This window comes from Apodemus sylvaticus, chromosome 11 (assembly GCF_947179515.1).
Source record: "Apodemus sylvaticus chromosome 11, mApoSyl1.1, whole genome shotgun sequence".
Classification (NCBI taxonomy): Eukaryota; Metazoa; Chordata; class Mammalia; order Rodentia; family Muridae; genus Apodemus; species Apodemus sylvaticus.
The window spans coordinates 62337265-62360203 of NC_067482.1; the positions used below are offsets into that span (position 1 = coordinate 62337265).

The 22939-nt window shown below is 37.7% G+C and overlaps 1 protein-coding gene across 1 annotated transcript in view; it reads right to left on the reverse strand.

Moving 5' to 3' along the window:
* Positions 1 to 931: 931 nt before the first annotated feature.
* Positions 932 to 22939, reverse strand: part of Slit2 (slit guidance ligand 2) — a 323981-nt gene continuing 301973 nt past the window's right edge. The window contains exons 32-36 of the mRNA XM_052199289.1: positions 22238 to 22368; positions 10099 to 10253; positions 3844 to 4132; positions 3416 to 3627; positions 932 to 2346 (exon numbers count right to left, since the gene is read on the reverse strand). Coding sequence (XP_052055249.1) covers positions 2105 to 2346; positions 3416 to 3627; positions 3844 to 4132; positions 10099 to 10253; positions 22238 to 22368 — 1029 coding nt within the window. The 3' untranslated portion in view covers positions 932 to 2104. The remainder of the gene's footprint in view (positions 2347 to 3415; positions 3628 to 3843; positions 4133 to 10098; positions 10254 to 22237; positions 22369 to 22939) is intronic.

A 22939-nucleotide genomic window follows, 5' to 3' on the forward strand; every position in this document is an offset into this window, starting at 1 on the left:
AATCTTGGTGTATTTGCAGATGAGTATTTGCTTAATGAATGATTCAATACTTCTGTTTAAAGAAGCAACCCATAGGAACACATGAATGAATGTTTTATCATAGCTATTTAATATTTATATAATCCAACTGAAGTCATTTTAACAGGAATGCATAAATGATTGGATGTTCATACATGAAAGATAGTGTATATATCTGTGTATGTGTGTGTGCACAATTTTCTTAAACAATCACTCATACAGTGGAAGCCAAGTATTAATATTCTGCCCTGACAATGGCACTTCCTTGATCCGAATGGTTTCCAATTCTGGATTGGTGGTTCAAGCTAAGGCAGTGAAACTCAAAGAACATCTCTATTTCATCTTATACTTCTTATTGGTGGGTTAATTTTATTTAATATACATTTTCCTAGCAAAGAATAGGTTATTATAGCTATCTCTTTTATGAGGACTCTAGATAGGACAATATATTAATTTCAAAGCAATTTCTGGTAACTTAAAGGTATAGGTTGCCTTTCCTGTTCATTGCATGTCACTGTGTCATGTTCATAAAGGAAAACCTGCAGCTTCTAAGAAAACAGCCAAACTGCTAATGAAGTAGATATCTTTTAATTTACAAATAGTAGTGTAACTAATATTAGTATGGAGAAAGACAAAGCATACCGAATTATAAATGTACATCTAATTTTAATTGTTAAAAGTGTTTTGCTTTTCTCTATTTTTTTGTAAAGAGACATCTGCATCTTCACAGGGAACCCTGGGATTTTAATGAAGGAAGAGCACACTTCACTATAAATCATTATCAACTCTACATTGTAATTTAGCAGCAAACAGGTTAATGTGGGAGCAGTAAGGTAATAAAGGAGTTTTATTGTTTGGAGAGAAATTACAATTTTTGACAAAACAGTCTTTCTTCTCCCACCCTCCCCCCACAGCATGGCAGGGAAATGTTTATTAATTAATTTGTAAAACATCTACTTCTTACTGGCCACTGCTACAGATAAGTTCCTTCTTCTTGTGAGGACATGTGGCACTTGCTGTTTCTACTCTGAGACTGTGCAAGCCCTCCGCAAGTGTCTTGAAGGAGGCCACAGTTCAGTGACATCAGTGGTAAGACATCAAGGTCAGCCAACAGAACAACATATACTTATCCCGAGATAACAAAATAACATCCTATGTTAGTACTATTGCCAAAAAAAATCCTGATTTTTTTTAAGTTTGAAAATGTACAAAAATATCAGGATAATTATAAATTAATATATATTAAAGCATCGAGAAACAGCCCAAAATGATGATCTAAATCGTTAAGTAAAATGTACTTTAATACAATAAATATTCCTCATTGAAAAATGAATACTGTATAGGGCTATTTAGAACTCATAGAAACAAAAATTCATATTATTACTAATTTTTATTTATCAATAATCTATTGGTTCTTTATCATCTTCTTTGTCATTTATATTACAAAAAAATTTAATACTGGAAACTGGTAGCTAAACACCCTTGTGTGCTGTTTCTGCTTATGTGCTGTCATTGCCAAAGACAGTAAAATACATCGCAGCACTCCACACCCATTTCTCTCAGAATGAAACCCAGATGTCAGGACACTTTAGATCTTGCACAAAATATATCTCATCCCTTGGATCTATCTACAGATTCTGGATTTCCATTCATCTACCTCACAGTCTCATTCACACACTTGTGCTCGATGTGTCCTTGGGAACTGATGTGAAGGGATTCATGGGTTTGCCGCTCTGGACAAGCGCATGTGAGCGTGCAGTCCCATGTCAGGCTCTTGTATATGTGCTTCTGCTAGTATTAGCATGTTCCAAAGATGGCTCCGTGTTGCAATGGTCCCCACCGCTGCACTAATGCCTCCAAGTGTGGCTTTTCTTCACACTTCTCCAGTGTAGGGGAAGCTTTAGTACAAGCGTGTCTTTTATTATTTTTTTCCAAATGCAGACAAGTCTTTATTATCATAATAAAAATAAGTCTGTTCTGTATTTTACAATATATTTCAAATATTTCCATTACGAAGCATGAACTAGTCCAACATGGTCAAGAAGTGTACAACCTTCGCCGAAGATAGAAGCTTCTAGAGATGCAATTAGGAGGTACATCTCGCGCAGCCGCATTTCACCACCTTCTCAACCTCGTCCACAAATGAGGATCCGTCTGTGCATTCGAAAGAGTATTTCCGCCTCTTGCTTCTCAGAGGTCCACAGCACTGCCCCCCAGCACACCCACCTCTGCATTCCAAACGAGATACTTTTTTAGTTGTTTGACAGGCAGCGTAACCCTGCTGCTTCTGGTAATAGTCCCTTATCCGTTCCCCTCGACAAGAAATTTCTAGAAAAAAAAAAAAAACGACATAAGAGCGTTTTAAAGGATATATATTGTAAGTTTGATAGAGTAACTGAAAGTCAAGCGATCTCCATTCTGTGGTCACCGTCCTTCCTCCCAGTTTCTAGCTGCTATTTTTATTGGGATGCTTGCCGTCCACATTATGAGTTGATGGCATGACCTACTCTTCCTTGGAAAATGTATCCTTTAGGTCCCTATTTCCACCAGAGTGAATGCTATATATATATAGACAATAAATACAACATGTTTGTTCTGACAAGAAAATTGGATTCCTAAATCTTTTCCTTTATTACACAAAAGGAGAAATAATACACATCTTCCGGTTTTTACAGGACTAACAGCTGGTTTTGTTTACCATGGGGAGCAGTTCAGAGAGAATGCAATTTAATTTATTAGACCTGGAATTTAATATTATCCAATATGTTACTTAATACAAGTAACATTCCACTAACTTCATAAATTATGCTAGCATGAAGTAGTTCAAAAAAGAGACATCTGTTAAAAGCTTCCGCAGGCACGTTCATCTCATTTGTCTGATGCAACAAAGTCAGTGCCAGCTGGAGGCCAGGCAAGTTCTGATCTTGGAAACAAAGCAGGGCGAGGTGGTCTGAAAACTCAGGCTGTATCTATGCCTCTCACCTGCTTAATTTACTGTGATAAATCAGTCCATTCTAAGACTAAAGATGATTTTGTACTTAAACAAGAGCAGATTTACCACCTCCATAGTCTCTCTGTGCTCAAAGTTAGATTAATAATACACTTGGGTCAAGGGACCAGATACAGGCTTAAGATGAGTTGGGTAGCTGTTCTCTGAAGAAGAGAAAAGGAGACTTGCTACAGCAAATCAAGTTGTGATAAGATGTCTGATGACCATGAAAAACCTTATGGTAGGGAATTTAGTGCCTGCACATCAGTTTTTACATGACACTTGAAAATCAGCAATTGTAGCGACCAGCAACACAAAGTCCACGTTTCCTCCCTTTACCTATCTCTTTCACCAGGGATAAGCTGGCCCCTCTGTCCTGGGCAGAAGCGGAGCTGGTGCCTAGCTTACCTCTATCACAGCTGTCCCCGGTGAATCCACTGTTGCATTCACAGTAGGGCTGCCCGAGTCCAGAGAGCCTGCACTTCCCATGCTTACACTCGATCATCTGGCAGGGGTTAAAGAGATCTTCTTCTTCATCACAAAGGACCCCACCATGGCCCTCCAGGCACTTACAGCTGTAGGAGAAGGCATTGATGGGCAAGCAGGTTCCATGTACACATCTTCAGGGGAGGAGAAACAGAGGAACGTAAACACCGTTGATAGAGGATGTCACAAGTTATCGTGGTTAGGCAAACACATGTCTGAATCCAGAGAACAGAGAGCTAATGTGTTGATTTCTCCTCCACCTCCCATCCCTCCCAACTCCTGCCTTCTTTTCTTAGATGATACTTTGAGATTTTAGCTTATGTACTCGGTACCAAGAAACTGGAACTCACTTGTTTCCGAGGCAAGGATCATTGGTTCTCTGGTCACAGAGGGGCCCCATCCATCCTTCCTCACATTCACAGGTGAAGCCTGATTGGCTGCTGGGCTGGCATGTGCCATGGACACATACTTTCTTGTGGCATGGTTCGCAACCAGGCAGAATTCCGGTTTGCATGGGCACTTTCCGGAAGTCCTGCAGCTCACTGTTAATGTAAAGGTTCCGGATACAGCCGTGGAAGCTGGTGCCGTTTTGCCCAGGGGCCTGGCGCAGCGATGCCACGTTACTTTTCCCAGGCATGCCTAGGAAGAAACAGCAGGTCAGTTAAGAGGCTGGATGTGCTCCTCAGTCACTTGTTACTGAGAAATATTAAGATTCATCAGCCCATCTCTATTAAATTAGTACTCAGATGAGGTAGAGAAGACTTGGGCATCTTGTTGTGATATTGTTCTTTTTCTTTCTGAATATCTTTTTTAAAATTAGATATATTCTTTATTTACATTTCAAATGTTGTTCCCTTTCCTGGTTTCCCCTCCAGCCTGAAAATCCTCTAACCCATCCCCCCTTCTCCTGCTCAACAATCCACCCACTCCCACTTCCCTGTCCTGGCATTCCCCTATACTGGGGTTTCTAGCCTTCTCAGGACCAAAGGCCTCTCCTCCCTTTGATGTCCAACAAGGCCATCCTCTGCTGCATATGCATCTAGAGCTGTGGGTAACTCCATGTGTACTCTTTGGTTGGTGGTTTAGTCCCTGGGAGCTCTGGGGGTACTGGATGGATCATATGGTGATCCTCCTATGGTGCTGCAAACCCCTTCAGCTCCTTGGGTGCAGTAGGTTATTCTAACTTTCTAAAATAAACCTAGCTTATTGGTGGTCAGTTTTTAATGTGTAAATTTGTTTCCAAGAAAAAAAAATATATGTATATATATATATATATATATATATATATACACACACACACACACACACACACACACACACACACACACAATATATATTCTTCAAGAAGGTCTACTCAAAGTAAAAACTAGAGGCCAACGCTATTATCCCTTTCCTTATGGGTCTATACCAGACACTGTGAACATTGGGAAGCCATAATTCACTGATTAGTTCTTTATCCAATTAAAGGACAGATCCCAAAGGGCTTGAGTCAGATGTTTCATGTCCCCCAAGTCAGCATTTTCCTGATTGCATAACCTTCTTAATGCTGGAGCCCAGAATCGGCCCATCAAGACTCCAAGAGTGAGAGCTGAGGCTCACAGTCACCCACTACATCCTGCCAAATTCTAACAGCGATGAACTCATCACCTTAAGTTCATTTTTGCTTCTTATCAGGGTAGCACCTCATTCCTGCCTAGTTTTTTTTCTTGCTACTTATATTGAAGTTTTCATGTTGGAAAATTAAAAATATACCGAATAAGTTCCATCACAAACAGTATTTGCAATCTTGGGGCATATGTATTCCAGAAGTGACTATTATCTGGTAACTGCTATTTTGGCAAAGCTGTGGAATCTTTCCATGGCTTGATCCAGACCCTAAAATAGTTCCCTGACAGCACTTTCCACAGAAGACCTTATAGGATATTGGGTGAGAAGGCAAGGAGTTGGAAGCCTCTGAGTCAATGACTTACACCCCCTCTAACCCCCAGTTCTTCTGCTTCAACTGTGCTGGCTCTCTGAGCTACTGCTTGGCTTACAGGTTGGGCAGACTTCACTGGTTATAGGCTGGCGTCACTTTCTAGAGGAACATTGCCTTCTAGGGTCCTTGCTTTGTGCCACTATTCCCTTTCCTAGGCAAAGAGGCCCGTTTGAGTCTTAACAGGTTCCAAATCAGGCATGTAGGCTACAAGGTCACTAGTCTAGAGGTCAAGTATAATACAGGTTGAGTGTTTCATGGATAAACTTCATTATCAAGGTGACAAGATTTAGAATTACTGTGGATCTGAGTTTCTTTTCCCTACACTGTCGTAAAATACCTACGCAAAAAGAAGTCAAGGGAGAGAGGGTTATACCAACTCAAGGGTATTCATCAAGGCAACAAAGTTAAGATCACTGCAGGTTGTAGCAGCTGGTCACATCACATGCACAACCAGAAAGTTGAGAGGAAGAAAGGCTAGTGTTCAGCTCACTTTATTCAGAGTCCTGGATCCCCATCCAGGGAATGGTACCACTCTTATTACAAGGGTCTTCCCACATCAATTAACTCAATCAACATAATTCCTTACACTTATGCCCAAAGGCTGAATAATTCTTCATAGGCAAACACATCTCAGGGTATATTCAGAATGGTTTAACCCAACAAGAGAGACATATGATGAATGTGGGTGTTCCAGTACCCTGGGCTTGGATCTTAGGCTAAATGCATCCGTCTGCTTACTGACTGCTACAGTCTGAGCAGCTGCCCCAGGCCTTCACTTCCCTGCTAAGACAGAAGTGCTCTCAAACCTCAAGACAGAATAGACTCTTCCTCCCTCAGGGTTGTTTGTTTGTTTATTATCACTGCAATGTGAAAAGTTACTAACAGAGTATATCCTGGCCATTCATTTTCCTGCTTTGGGTCTTACTTGCCTTATCTCTTATGAGAAGATAAGACCAGATTAGTAGCTTATCAGCTTCTCATATGTAAGTCCTATCAAAAATGTATGCTAAAAGAACAGTTTCCTGTCTCTCCAGACCCTGAGATACTGGCTGTATGTGGAAGATGACAAGTATAGAAGTCTAAACACCAACATGTAACCCAGGTGATTCTGATGCAGAAGGCCCCTACGTCACTCTGGAAGAGATACCAGATTGCCTTTAGTTTTAAAGTTTTATTAGTAAAGGCATTAACTTGGCACATGTCTGGCCTTAGAAAATGTGTTACTACACCAAGATCAAGGCACACAATTGACCATTTCCAGTGGAATACCAGAGACAGGAAATTCCTGTGGAGTAAGTCTAAGGTTTTCTAAATCATGTTTATCCATCACAAACACACGGAATTTAATGACCTTTCTTTCGGGTCATTTCTTAAAACAGTTAAAAACAAACTTCTCCCAAAGCTATTTTAATGGCTCATTTTTTTGTTGGTGGTACAATGTTTATATGAGCACGCACTGGCACTCAATCGAGATTGGCAGAGTTTCTGAGCAGTGAGAAGCAATGAGTAGACGTGTGTCATTTAGTCCCAAAGCTTACAACTACAGAGGGTGCAATTTTGATGGTTAAAACATGCACAGACTCAACTTTCAATAGCACATAAAATCAAGACCTTATTTGATTAAGTTTTGGAGCTAGGAATTGACCCAAATACCTCCTCTGTACCAACTACACGTTCTGGCCTGAATTATTCCTCTAACCAAGAACTATCCTGGGTCAGACCTTTATATGTTTGATTCAAGTGTTAGTTCTTAGCTGATAGACAGAAGGAGATCTGTATTTTTTTCCTTCAAAATACTACTTTACTGCACAGCTGAAGATATCCTGGAATCATAAATACCATTGTTTCAGCCTCCTTCAATACTTAGAGTACAGATGAATGTAGTCTTGCCATATATGGTAATCAATGATTTTGGTTTTTTTTTTTTTTTATGACTTTCATGGACTTTAGTTGGAAGTAAATCAATTCCCCAATCACTCAGTAAATAACTTAATAAGTGGATTTTTACAAAAAGCCTTTACAGTTTGTGTTTTAAAATAAATGGGTAGAGGATCATTAAAATCTTTCGCTCAGATTTGTAAAATGTGCCTAGACAACTATATCTGTGTCTTACTGCTCTCTGACAGTTAAGCAATAAGTATTCTGGCTGAATTGTTATATGGAAAACCAGGACAATTTTTCTGGCTTGTTTTCCATAAAAACAATATGAGGAACAATCAATAATGCAAGAGCACATGTAGCTGCATCACCAGTTTGCATTTTTCCAGAGAATGCTTCTGCAATGAACCAAGGTCTAGGATGTCTAGTACCGCCCTCCTTGGGACAGTTCTGGATTTATCTACACTTACCCTTGCTTCCCTTTTGTTGACTCAATTCCTTTTGCTTTTGCCATATAACAGTCAGGCTGTGGTCTTACAGGCTCCTTGTATTTTAAAATCTCAACCACCCCAGAGACCACAATCTGGGAAGGAAGGCAACTAACTGGGCTCAGTGTATTCTTTGGGAGTTATGGTTGAGACCTAGATGGTTTCCCATGGGGTTGAATAGTCAGAGGTTCTTCGATATTCTTCCAAAACCTCTAGCCTCAGAAGGATTAGCACTTTTGATTTGGGAGTTTAAATGTTTTTCCCTTTTAAAAATAATGCTCCATCTTAAATGATTTCATCTGGATTTTTAAACTGAGTACCATATTGTAAAAAGGTCTTAAAAGATTGATGGAGATATTTTCAAATAAAGGCACCATACATGCAAGTCAAGGACAAATTCAGAAGTAAAGACAAGTCACATTGCCTAAGCTATTTGTTTTCTGATCTTTGTTAAAAAGTTAAATGGCCATGTAGATGTAGATCTTTGGGGGAGATGGACCTGGACTTGGATGACATGCCTACCACAATTTAGGTTTCCACACTTGGTAAAGCATTATAAACTTCTGAGGCTGTTCCTTTGTGACTGTGAAATACAGAAAATAACATCTACCTGCTAGTTTTACTTCAATTTTCTCTGAAGATAAAAGATTAAGCTGCTAAGAACAGTGCCATATAAATAAAAACATTATTGGAAACAAAGGAAGCACTATGTTAGTTGTATAAAATGCTTAACAAATACAACTCATCCCTTTATACCATTGTTAACACTTAGGGCTGGCTTTACACACCCCAAGGCAATTCTGTTAACTGAAGAATAGATGAAAGTAAAAGTTTAGGCCAGGGCCAACCCCAGAATGGAGAGGGAAGGTGGTAGAAAGTCCCACCCATAGCCTAGAGGCTAGCCACAAATTAGCAACAATTTGGCTGTTATTTTGCTGGGTTTTGTTTTTAAAAACACAGAAGAAAAAGAAAAAAAAAAGGAACAACAAAACAAAATAGGCAAAAAGGTCCCAAGAGTAGATGGGTGGGCATCTGGAAGGACTGGGAAGTGAGGGTACATGGGATTCATGATGTGAAATTTCCCAATAAACCATAAAGATATCGAAAACAAGAGGATACAGATTTAGCTGGGAATCTACACAGGTAGCTTGGAAAGGGTGAATTTAGAAGAGGTAGAAGGAGGGATGGATGCAATCAGAATACATTGTGTAGACATTTTCAAAAATCTAACTACAAAAGAGTCTCATGATCCACACACTAGTGATTCCTGTGAAGCAAAGAGGTGAGCCATCTTGCTGAATAAAGTCAATCTGCAATAATTTAATTGTCAGGACTCATCAGTGATTTTTGTTTTTTTGTTTTTTGTTGTTTTTGGAAATTAGCCTTCGTGTCCTAAGGCCAGTGGGGAGATTTATTTTTAAGCTTTGTGACATTAATCATTGATGAACTTGGTTCTCAGGCTATAGTAGATGTCCCATAAGCATTAGTAGATTTGAATCAGAAATATTAGTATGGCAACAGTGGGCTGAGCTGATATGATTTGCCTTCTTAAGAGAACTGGGTTGCAGACTCCTCCCTACTTTGCTTCATACTTGATTAATCACTGTGTTTGTGTGTGCGCACACATTTTCTTGTGTGTGTGTTCAGGTGCATGTGCCTGTGGAGTGGCTAGAAAACAACTTCTGGTGTCCTTTTTGAGCGTACCACACTTTTTATTTTGAAACAGATTCTCTTATTGTCCTAGAACTTATAGAGCAGGCTAGGCAGACAGTCAGATCCCCAGATCAGTGGTTCTAGGGACGTGTTTGTGAACCTCTTTAGCGCTGAAATTGTAAGTATACCACAATGCCTGTCATTTTACATGGGTTCCAGGTATTTATCATAGTTCTTGAGCATTTTATACACTGAATTTCCTTAGTCTTATTTTTACCATTTTCCAACTTGATCTCTAACCAATTTTCTGCTTCTATAGGCACATAGATACACAATTAATGACACTATATAAAAATTACCAAGCTATCATGTCATAGATCAAGAACTAATGTCCTTCGTTGACCCAATGATACATGAAATTAGACCCAGAACCAGGATGACCAACTAGTCTCTTAATAGACACTTCCATCTCTTTCTGTTTTATGTTTTTAGGCCAATTATAGTGACAGATTAGTATCAAGGAACATGGCATGAGGCACCAGTAACTTCATATCCGATCTATGAGAAGCACAGAGTTGGAAAACCACTGGATTTGGAAGAAAGTTCACCTCCTACATAAAGCGGGGAGTCGAAATTCAGAGTAGATTGTTTGGACAAATTGGTGATGACTTTAGGGCTTCCTCCATCCACAGACAGGGAAAGACTTGAATCCAGGGTCAATAGCTCCACAATGTGGAAGTTCCCATCATTGATTGTCTCCACACTGCATTGGAAGAAGAAAGAAAAAGAAACAACTTTACTTGAAACATAGTTAAAATACAAATTTCAATAAACCCAGCTTCAGAAAAGATATTCATAGCAGAGATGAAGGAAATTGACTTTTAAAGGTGATTCTGAAGGAGATACAATTAATTTTAACTTCTCAGGATCTGGATACAAAATAAAACTGTTCTCCCACAGAGAGATCTAGAAATGAGCACACTCCTTACCAGCCACATTGACTCCATTTATGGAAATCACAAATGATAACTTATGTGTTTTACTTTCACAGGACATAAAAGTTCAATTTACAAGGAGACAGTCCATAACTCCAGATTCTATGAAAAAGAAGCCTTCTCCTCCTCAAGGGGCTCTATAGGATTTCTGGCTTCTACAGTGTGATACAGTGAAGAGTACTAAACAGAGTCAAGCATGCGGACAAACCAACTTGAGAGAATCCCTCCACTTTTTCAAATGTATTAAATTGAAAATATACTTTCATTTCTTGTGTATTTTTTGAGAGATGCCTCTTGAGCAAAATTACTGTGACGAAAGCTTTGTTCAGTTGAGAGCTGGCATTCATAGTAAAATAAAATGTTTAACAGAGAAACACGAGGGGTTTTCTCATTTCCTTTTTAAAATAATTTTTTGAGATTGTAATACAATTACATCATTTTTTTCTTCCCTTTCATGCTCCAACTTCTCATGTACACTGCTTGCACTTTGAGATTTGTGACCTTTTTTCTTTGTTTACATACACACACACACACACACACACACACAAGTTATCATGTTTCTCTTCTGAAAATCTTTGAGAGGATTCCAATTCACAGCATGTTTAGAAGCAGAAATATTAAGGAATGGATGCCAATAGACAATGAAGATTGAGGCATAAGATGTTTGGTGCATTTGTTAATAGATGCTATATGGTTTGTACTTGTGTTTATACTATAATTAGCTTTGGTGTTATACTGGGCTAAAAAGTTAGCAGGACACATGCTCACTGGTGTGGTAGGAACACTCTCATAATCCAGTACATAGACAAAAGATGTCATAATAGAAGCTGTGTTAAAAAATGGTGAACATTCAAGACCTACCATACTGGAAAATGCTTTAAAATGATTGAAAAAAAGCCTGAGACATGGACATATGAAGGGGTGTCATAGAGACATTATTTGTCAATATGAATACATAACACCGGGTACAAAAATGATTGTTCAATTTTCTAGTACTAATATTTACAGTTTGTAAGGAAGTCAAGCCTGTAAACTAACCGAAAATGCACTAATATTTCTGCATGTTTTCATCACTGAATCTAATTAAACTCTACTGTTTGTTGACCCAAACCATAAAAGTTTTGATTTGCGAACAGTTTAAATGTTCTGCAGAACTATGAAGATGCTTTAAATTCTTGGTATAGTGGTTAAAATGCCCATGTCTGCGGCCATGGAGACTGTCCCATGGGCAAAGTGCCCGTTGTGCAAGTGTAATGACATGAATTCAGATTCTCAGTACTTACATAAGAACTAGGTGGTAACGTGCCCCTGGAACCCCAGTGCTGAAGGAACCAGGAAAGTTGGACGTTTAGAGCCTGCCTGCTAAAAAACCAAGCTGAATCAATGAGCTATGGGCAGTTCAGCAAGAGATTCAGGGAACAATACCAAGAAATACTTGGCTTTAACCTTTACCTTACATAAGCAGAGATGCACACACATGAGTACACACTTGCAAACTCTACATGCCACACACACACACACACACATACACACACACACACACACATTCACTCACTCACACACACACACACAAACCACCTAAAAATGAATTGCCATATTCAGAGATCTTTGATATCTTGTCTCATATATCATTTAAGAAATAAATAAATGGGTTGAAAGAGAAAAAATGGGTTAAAAATACTTGTTTCCCAAGCCCAATGACCTGAATTTTATGCTCAGAAACTGAGAGTTAACTCAAGAAAATTTTTCTCTGACCTCTTGCTGTGCACACAGCGACACACTAACAAGCACACACTGCAAATAAAGTGAATATAAGTTAGGCATGCCAACTAATATTCTTCCTCTACACCTTTAATTATCTCAACATTTAGCAATATTAAAACCAGCAAAGGTGTTAAGTTACTGCCTAAATTGAGTCTCACAATATAATGTGCTTAAATGAGAACTTCTGACACCATGCATTTTGCACACAGGACCCAGAGGTTCTAATGCCTATGAACTTCAGCAACAACTAGCAGACCACTATTACCCTAAGGGTGCAATGGGAACGTATGTATTTTAGTGGTAACCAACAGCTCTCTAATTGTACTCCAGATCCTTCCAACAAGAAGGAAATGATACCTGGTACCGGAAACCTAGCAAAGTACCCAGGACTAGTGACAGCCCAGACCTGAGAGGAGAACCTACAACTACCACTTTCCTATAGTGGCATGATCCCTAAGCACATTCTAAATATTTATCCTTATCTACTCAGATAAATGTGATTTTCACACCTTATCAAAAAAAATCTCTTTGTAACAGGTAGGCCATTACAGAAAGCTACAACTCATCAAAAGGCAAAGCACATACCATACTCTCCTGCCCAGCAACAACTGATCCATCTATAACCCTGTACCTAAGACCCAGAGAACCCTGAAGAGGGATTGTAAGAGGCAGAGAGATTGTAAGTCAGAAGAGTAGTTTGTGATAGTGTTTCCTAGACATGATAGAAAAGCTACACTCATGAAATCTCAACAGCATGCTGCCTCTAGGTCCATGATGTAACAAGGGCTATGTCAATAGATATGCTAATATAAAAGGGGGAGATCTCACAGGTCCAGAACTCAATAGAAAGAACTGTAGACAACTAAAGAATGGTGAGAGCAGGAGATAAAACGTTCCTGAGGGAAGAACTTCACAATTGGTTATATAGTATAAGTGGTCAGTCTGAAATCACATATATATATATATATATATATATATATATATATATATATATATATATATATATATATGTGTGTGTGTGTGTGTATACACACACACACACACACACACACACACACAAGAAATATTTTCCACTCTGAGTATATTGTACTTCTATACTTATGAGTGAAAAATATATCAGCAATTAAAGAAACAGAGGACATGAATTTGAAAGAGAGCAAGAAACTTCTCCTACATGGGAGGGGTTGGAGGCAGGAAAGGGAAGGTAGGTAGTGATGTAATATATTCTATGAGTTGCTTTTAGAGATTGATTTTATGTATATGATTATTTTTCTACGTGGAAATCTGTACATGCAAGTGTTCTTGGTGCATCAGAGGTCAGAGGAAGGCATTCTAGAACAAAAGCTTTTGGTAATTATATCTTAATTTTAAATTATAAAAAAATAAAGAAAATGACCCTCTTTCAAATAGATATATTTGATAGCTTAGCACTTGGCTAAATTGGAAACTATTTGGATTTGAGTTCTGATTATTTGAAGGATGAATTCTAAAGGAGCTGAAGGGGATTGCAACCCCATAGGAAGAGCAACATTATCAAGCAACCTGAATCCCCCAGAACTCCCAACCAGAGAGCATATATGTCCTGGTCCATGGCTCCAGATGTAGCAGAGGCCTGCCTTGTCTGACTTCAGTGGGAAAGATGCCCTTCATTCTGTAGAAAATGATACCCCAGGGAAGGAGGATCCTAGCTAGCAGGGTGAGACAGGGGTGGGTGTATGGGTTGGGGACCACCCTCTCTGAAGCAAAGGGGAGGGGGTGAAGAACTCATGGAGGTGGGAACAGGAAGGGAGGACAACATTTGGAATATAAATAAAAAATAATTAATAAAAATGTTTAACAAGTTATTGTATTAAAATTTCATAAGTTATTTTATGAAAACACATGCTGGTTTTCTCTGGCAAATGCTATAAATATTCCTCCCTCTTACAGATAATTTTGTTTCAAGGAGGGATAGTTTTACAAGCATGCATAGCACAACTAAGTTAAATGTCAGATATTGGTCTCATCATCACATTCAGCAACAGCAACCTCCAAACAAACTAGTCTCAAATATTAAATGGAAAAATAATTTAGCACATTTTATCATGCAGATCGTAAGATAATGCTAAAAGATCAGCAAAAATTATAACTTCTTTGAGATATATCTTATTTAGGCTACCAAAAGTAAACAATTGAAAAATTAAAGTATAGACAAGCACAACAAAGTAAGCAGATATACTTAGCCAAGGTCACATCCAACTGATGCTGCCCCCAAGATCATATGCCACCTGAGGTGGTTTTATATGGATGTTCTATAAACACTGGCCTTAATTAGATTATAAATATTAATAGAGAAGCACTTTTTTCTCTTTAAAATTTCAAGGAAAAAGCCCATAATGAGGACTGGGCACTTGGTCAGATATTGATTTTAGGCAATCACTTCAGACATGTCATTACTAATGATAGTGTTGGGTGCAGTACAACTGAGTGGCTTTGAAGAGACCTTTAACTTTTTATGCAGTGCGTCAGCTGGGAAGCCAGAGGTAGTTCATTTCATCAACAACTCAGTTTGCTTACTTTCCAATCAGGTTCTTTTTTTTTGTTGTTGTTGTTTGTTCTCTGTTATATTTGAGTTTTACATCTTTAATGCAATCTACATTGTAAGCTATTCTTAAAGTAGGGGTCATATATTATTTATTTCTGCATACGTTCAAAAATTCACGTGAATATCTGATTGTAGACATTCAATAAACAGAAGTTACGTAAACATGAATGAGACATATTTAAGGTAACAGGAACTGTTGTTAGTTACAGCACTAGGTGACAGAACTCTGGCATATTTAGAGACAGCTTCTCAAAGATACATTTTATTAAGAAACCTGGAACATTCAGGGTCAGCATTAAGGATAATGCTGAAAGGTCTAGCTTGCTTAGCTTGTCCAACTTCTACTGAAATGCGTAGCTGAGAGCAGGTATAATAATTTCTTCTTTATTAGAGAAATACAAATAATAAGGACAACAATTATTTCATACTATCAGTGACGTACTGTTTACAAACATCACATTCATTCTATTAGTTCTTTTAAGACTCATATAAGAGCTAAACACCTCCTTTCCAAAGGTCACACACGTTCCTCGTAGCTAAGTAGACCTGAAAACAGATGCCTGCCTCGAGTGTCTGTGCTTCTGATTATCACGCAACACTTTTTAAATGAAAATTACTTTACCTACAATAAGCTTAGAATAAAGCATCCATATTAGCCTGCTATCCAAAATAACTCAAGGATAGTTACACTTTAAGTTTATATGAGGATTCTACAACTTGGTACATCTAATAAAAATTACTGAATTGCAATAAAAAAAGCAATTTCACAATGAAGGCCTGGAAGCTATACAAATGCATATTAAATTTGTCTTTTGCAAACTGGGTCTGGATCCTATTTTCAAATTATGAGTGAGATTCATATTAATATTTTTTCTCTCACTAAATGGTCTAAATGTCTCATCTGATTAAAAACCTGATAAAAATTATCACCAAAGCAAATTCTATTTATATAATTTTACAGTGAAGAGAGTACTGAGATGGGCCTTTTAAAAGGTTTAAAAAATTAATGATCTCATTGTCTTTGTTGGTTAAGAGGGTATTGTATTACAGAACCAAAAAAGACTATATCTGGCTAGAAAATAGTCAAAAATAAAGGTGGTATTTCCTGCTGCCTTTTCTAGTTTGAGATGCACGGTGGCTGTTTTTGAAGAATGCGGTACCTATGTATTCTGTCATAGTTGAAGCATGAAGGACACCTAGCACTGGCTGAGCTGTCATTGATTTTGCAATCCATCACAGTCACCTCCCTCCAGGCCCAGGTGCAATGCCCAGTACCTCTAGGGTCATGATAAGATAGAAGGTACCTCCTTCTACCACTCCCCAGGGTGATGTTATAATTGAGGACTCACAAAAGTAGCCATTGAGTCACCTAACTATGCTCCATTCACGTGGGAACATGACTTTTAGTTATTACCAGTAATATGCAATTTAGGTTCACTCCCCTCATCTATTACCTGAGCATTATTTGAGTTTCAGCCCTTAAAATGGCTATAAGAAAACTACCTAATTTTTGAACTGTGTGGTTTACACTTTTAAATCTTGGAGCTTATAAGAAAACTGGAATTCATTTTCTTTCTTTTTTTGTACTCATTAGAACATATTAATAATAACATTTTTATATTTGTTTTTTTAAATTTATTGATATATTTATTTACAAACAGCTTAATAAGAATGAAAAATTTTGTTCTGTTCTCTCTTTTTTTTTCCCTCTCCTTCCCTGCCCTCCTCTCTCTTTTGGTGACAATCAGCTTTTGTTGTTTTACCTTAAGAAATTTAAATATCTGGTGACAATGGAACAGGAATCTAGGAGCTGATAAGAATAGTTTGTCATCCCAGGTTAATATTGTTATGCTGGGCATGACTCATCCATACGGATGAGGGTAAGAACAACACACATTTGAAAAAAGCTTCTCCTGTCTTTTTAAACTAAAAGGAGCAGAAATCCCAGAGAGATTAAAAGGTACTTCATGTATTAGAGTTTTTGAGAATATGTTTTTCTAGTCTAGTTTTCCATATAATGTATTTTGATCAATAGTTTGAAGCAGATTCGTTTGAATAAAATACATTGAAATAGACATAATGAAACTGTACTATGTGAGGCAGGGGGTGTTCTCAGTAGCATTGTTACTCTCTGCTTTCCAGAGATGAGGCCAGTTCATAATCTACCAGCAGTACCAAGTACTGGGCCCTACCCTCTGTCCTGTCTAGAGCTCCAGCATTTGCACATATCTTAGCAAAGTCCCCAAACTGCACGGGAAAAATATAATGGCTCTAATCCTTATTAGATGAAATGGAGAAATTCAAAGATATGTCTCAACTTGTCTAATGTTATAGTGCCCATGCTAATGCATTCCCAGACAGCACATGAGAATGGCTGAATGTTTATCTTAAAAGGATGTCAACCTTCTGTCTGTCTCCAAGGATGCCATCTTTACTATTCCATTGTGCAGGGCTCTTCTTTCCCTTTATCTCTATTTCTGTTTGGCTGCCTTTCTCCCTCTTCCCTTTCCCCCTTCTGTCTCTTCTATTTCTTCTCCATCTTATGCAAGTGGATAATGCAGTGTAAAGCTAAGGAAACTTAGCAGCAAAAAATGCCATAGAGTCCTAACGGTCTCCTACATGCATGGCTCCTGTACACCAACATGGAAGATCATTCTAATTGGCTAATTTTCACAGTGCTTCCAAAGAAACTATCTCATTTTGTGTTTGTTGTTAATATTTACTGGAAGAAAGAAGTATATATTTTTATTAATAATTTTGTAAAATAAACTTTATAAGCTTATGTTAGTATCAGTTAAAAGAAAGTTGCTTTGATTAGCAGCAAATTAGCATTGTATTTGAGAATTATAATGCAGTATTAGCCTCTGAATAGTATTGAATATAGTATTATTATTGACTTGTTCTATAGCCATTTTCTAAATTGAAAAGGCAAATCTGCGTTTGATCATTTGTTGACACAGCTCACTTCATCTGTTGTTGCAGATTGGTACCCTATAGATTGTGAGGTGTTAGCAAATATTTAACAACAATTAAGTCATTAGAGAGAAAGAACCTATATTTGTAGCATTTGATGATTGCTCTGATAGAAATGTTGAGGACATGGTTGATATCAAAACAGCATCCAGCCTGATATGTGTCTTAGGCATGGAAAAAGACGCAGGTCAGGAGCTCACAATACAGCTTAAACCACTTGCACTAGCTATTCTTCAAGTCTACTCCATACAGCGCAGCAGTGCCTGGGAGTTTGTAAGACATGCAAAATTTTAGACCCTGGATTTCCCTTCCCCAATCCGAAAGGAGTGGATAGCCCTAGCACAGCCTCTTCCACTACTTCTAGATGCTGGGAATCTATATGTATCAAAAGAAAAAAAAAAAACCATAGTCATCTGTGATGATGCAAGAAATAATTATTTGTACTGCAAAAAATTCTGTATCTTTTGTTTCATCAACATCCATAAAGGCATATTAACTGTCTTATTTTTTTTTTAAAGATTTCCTTTATATTTTTATAAATTATGTCTATGTGTCTCTGTGTGGGTATGTGTTCATGAGTAGATGTCTGTAGGGACGTACAGTGGTTCTAGTTTTCCCTAGGTTGGGTGCAAACAACCTTCTGGAGGAGTGTCCAGTGTTCCTATTCACTGAGCTATATCTAGCCCTCGTAATTTATAAATAGTGGTTGATGAACTTTACAAAGTTGTTGTTTTCCTACCAAAAGGACCTTTGTTTCATGTAGTAAAAATGGCATTTAAAAAAATAGAAAACAATATTCTATTTATCTAGATTAGAAAAACACCTTTGGGGGCTAGAGAGATGGCTCAGTGGTGAAGAGCACTGACTGCTCTTCTAGAAGTCCAGAGTTCAATTTCCAGTAACCACATGGTGGCTCACAACCATAAGTAATGAGATCTGATGCCCTCTTCTGGTGTGTCTGAAGACAATGATGGTGTACTCACATACATGAAATAAATAAATAAATCTTAAAAAAACAAACAAACAAACAACCTGAGAGATGGTGTCCCACCATGCCCAGCTGAAAAAAAAATTATCAATCTAGTCAGACCTGAAATCCTTCTGCTTCTGATAATCCATTTGTTACAATAACTGATATGTTAATTTAAGTGAATAAGTGATTTTTTTTAAAGAATAATCCTACAGGAACAAAACATACATATGTGATTGTTTTCCTCTAATATTAAAAAATCCATTTCAATCCAAATTGAGAAGAAATCAAATGATTAAAGCGTACTTGATGTAAAAATTAATTTCCAAATGCAATTTCCTCATAGAACATTAAGCAATACATAATGTAGAAAATGTTCTTCAGAAAAGTAAAGTTTATATATCATAAATTATAGCAAGGAAACCAAACCAAATAACAGTTATCTAAAATAAGAATATTTAATTATGTCCTTTAAAGCAACAGTATGTACTTTTCATACTGCTAAATAGAGTTGAATGGAAATGATTTGAAAATTCGATTTAATTAAATATTTTGTAAGTACCTCACAGGAGCTGACTGCTATGGTGCTACTGCTGGAATTTTACTAAAGCAATGCAGAAACAGCACCTTTCACTCATAACTTGTAGAAAGGGAGGAACAAACACGAAGGCTATGCCATTTTCTGTCCTTTGAAGATAAGTCAGAAAACTAGAGCAGTGTTAAACTGCGAAGTGAACGTGGAAGGAAACAGGATTAGAAATAAACCCACCCTACTCCAGGTGCCAAGAAATAAGCCTGCGAATAAAGATCGTGCGCGAACCATCTTTGTACTGCTGTAACCCTTTCTTTCTAAAAGCCATTTTGGGAATTTGTGAATCTATGAAGCCAGTCGTGATTATTATTTACTGATTTATATTAATTGTCTGGATACTTTACTTATTTGTTACTTCTCTGCATAATCTCACAAGACAGCATTATTATTTATTGTCTGCATACTTAGACCAGACAGGTGATGAAATGTGCTGAAGACACAATTTTCGGAGCACATTTTCCTATTACTTCAGCATTCTACAAGAGCTGATGACATCCAAATGGTTCAGGACTCAAAATAACGTGCCGTGGAAGTTGGGCAAGAATCCTCCTTCCACCCAACTTCTCCTTTTTATGTCCATATTTACTTTATGTAAATGCCTGGAACGCAAATATTTCTTTCTTAACTCTTTTATAACATCGTTCATGCTTTAATTTTAATTAATTAATTTTTTTTGAGTCAGGGCCACTTCTTTATGCAGCACTGAATGTCCTGGAACTCCGTACATAGAGCAGGCTGGCCTTGAATGCATGGAGATCTACCTGCCTCTGCTCCCAAATGCTGGGTTAAAGGAGGGTGGCACCATACCTGGTCTCTACTTTTTAAAACTGAGTATTATACCTTGATAATCTCTCAACTTCTTGCTAAGATTTTCTCATTTTTTCTTTGCTGCCCTTCTACCATTAGGTCTTTAGAATATTAATAATTTTCTTAATATTCAAGTATTATAATTTAATATAATATAATACCTGATAATTAGTGTAATTGTTGCCTGTCTTTTTAAGCTATGAAATAATGTAATAGTTTGCCCAAATTGCATGTTTTAATTTGAAATACAAGAATTAAATAGAACTTGTTGTCAAGACCAAGTAATATGTCTCTATTATATAATTTTCTAATAGAAACCTGAGCTTTTAGTTTTAAATGGAGACTATGCAACATAATATTATTTTTAAAACTGTCACAGGACATATGCTGTTCTTCATTGAGGTAAAAAATGGCAATGAATAGAGAATCAAACATAAAATGCCCTTTCCAGTAAGTCTTCATTTGGGAAAATCACTTGGATTCGTCCAACTTATCTAGAAATATTTTGATGTGTTTTATGTGACTATTAGCATTAATATGCCAACCCAAGAATCTTTATTATGGTTTGGAATGGTTCTATAGTGCACCATTGTCATCAAAAAGAAAAAAAAAGTAAAACAAAATGGACCGCAAATTGTAAAATCTTTTTATGGGCTGAAACCCTATATACTTTAAAGCCTAATGATACAAAATGTTGGCTATAATTCACCAACATTTGGTGGTGAAATAACCATTGTATTCCACTTGAAAAGCAATAATTATGTGTCTGTTTTCGTGCTCTAAATAGTCCCAAGTGGCCTAGCTCACCACCAGAAGGACTGAGCAAATTCTACTCATGGCTGCAACTGGCACCTACTTTCCTGGAACTGTTTGAAGAAGCCAATGAGCTATGAAGGCTTTTGGAACATTTCCATATTCACAGACAACACTCATAAGACTGAGATCACTTTCTATACTTTATGTCATAATCAACATCTAATCCCGCGTGGCCAAGTGCGTGTAGCCTACAGATGAGTTTTGTTCATAAACGTGGTATTATATTATAAATGTGGCTCACGTTGGGCATGGTGGCATCAGCACACAGGACACAGAGGCTGGTGGATCTCTGAATTGGAATCCAGCCTGGCCTATGGAGTAAGCTCCAAGACAGACAGGACTAAACAGGGAAACCCTGTCTCGAAACAAAAACATCAACATAAATACGAATCAGTATTTAAAGAAGGGAAAAATTCATGCTAAGTAAACAAACAATCAACTGTGAAGCATATTTCTCTTTGCCAGCATCCTAGGAGAGCTGGATTGAAAGAGATTTGATTTTACTTCCCGCCATTGCAACGTTTGTTTTGCATTGCCTATGCCAAGGCTATTTGTCAAGGAGGAACATATACTTACAACACGGGGCTTCTTAAAGAACCAAAGAGTGAGAGCACGGTCTTTCCCTACACTTTACTTGCTTAATTCATTTGAGTTAACCTGCCTGGAAGAACTATTCATGTAAGTAATGTCTGCTGCATGATCGGGGATTATTGGTAGTAAGAATATTATAAAGCTGACTGTACTATGTTGAGTATGCCATTAAATTCAATCATAAAGAACATAACCTCCATTGCAACAATGCTGAAGGGTAGGGGGTAGGGAAACTACAAGATAATCAGGCTATTGAGGGATCTACCATCACTAGGGAATTGTATGGCTCTTCTGCAAGAGGTTAGTTAGGATGAGTAGGTCCCCAATGAAGGGAGAGTACCCCTCTACCCTCCCCTTATTTCTAGCATGCCCCCCCAGCTTTCCTTCTACCATAGAATGATACTGCTAAAAGGAAGCTCTTTGCAAGATGTGGGTGTTCTGATCCTACAATTTCTAGTTTGCAAAATATAAAACATGAATGTCTGATTGTTATGTTACTTGGTCTCAAGCATCCTGCTTTAGCCATTCATAAAGAACGAGGCCACCTGGTATCACTAAACTATCCCCATCCTTTACCATTACACAACTGTAAAAGAGAAGCAGTTCTTCATTGAATAAGTTTTTTCACCTTTACCAGTAATTGAGAGATCTTCACCTGTAAATGGCAGAAGCCGGGTGAGAGCCCGTGTCATAGCTGGCTCGAACTCGCCCTCGATAGAGTTCCACGGCAATGTGATCTTTGTCACCCTTATACAGCAGGATGCCGCTGTCTTCATCTGTGGCAATCTAGTAGGAGGTAGCCCTGATGTTAGGATGCACAGTCAACCAAACGTACTCATGCAAAGAAACAGGCTGTTATGTGAATGAGGGTGGGGGAGTCGTTCATTATGATTTGTCTTCTGGGTATAAGGAAAAAAATGTTTGTTGAGACTGTACTTAAAGGCAATTTGGTAATTGTTCTGTTGTAAATAAATCCATAAATAATTAAGAAAACCAGTAACAAATATCTAAGTAAAACTGTTAGATGTCATGTCAAAATTGTCTTTACTGGAAAATTTTGTCTATTTGTATTTTTGTCTCCTACTCCAAGCATTATCCTTGGCACAAACTAAATGTGACTATATCGAGGATAGCCCATACAAAATTATTTATACTCAGGCTATGTGCACAGAGAAATAGGAAATATCTACTTTTGTATTAATCTTTTTCCTTTGAGGGACTATTAAGGGGCTTAAGTGAAAGTTAGAATTTAAAAGTCCTAATATCAGTGTACTTTACATAATTATCCAATGTGGTAAACATGAGAAGGTGGATGGTGTAAGAGAGAGGTTCTTAAAGGGAACTTGGCTTCCTCCCA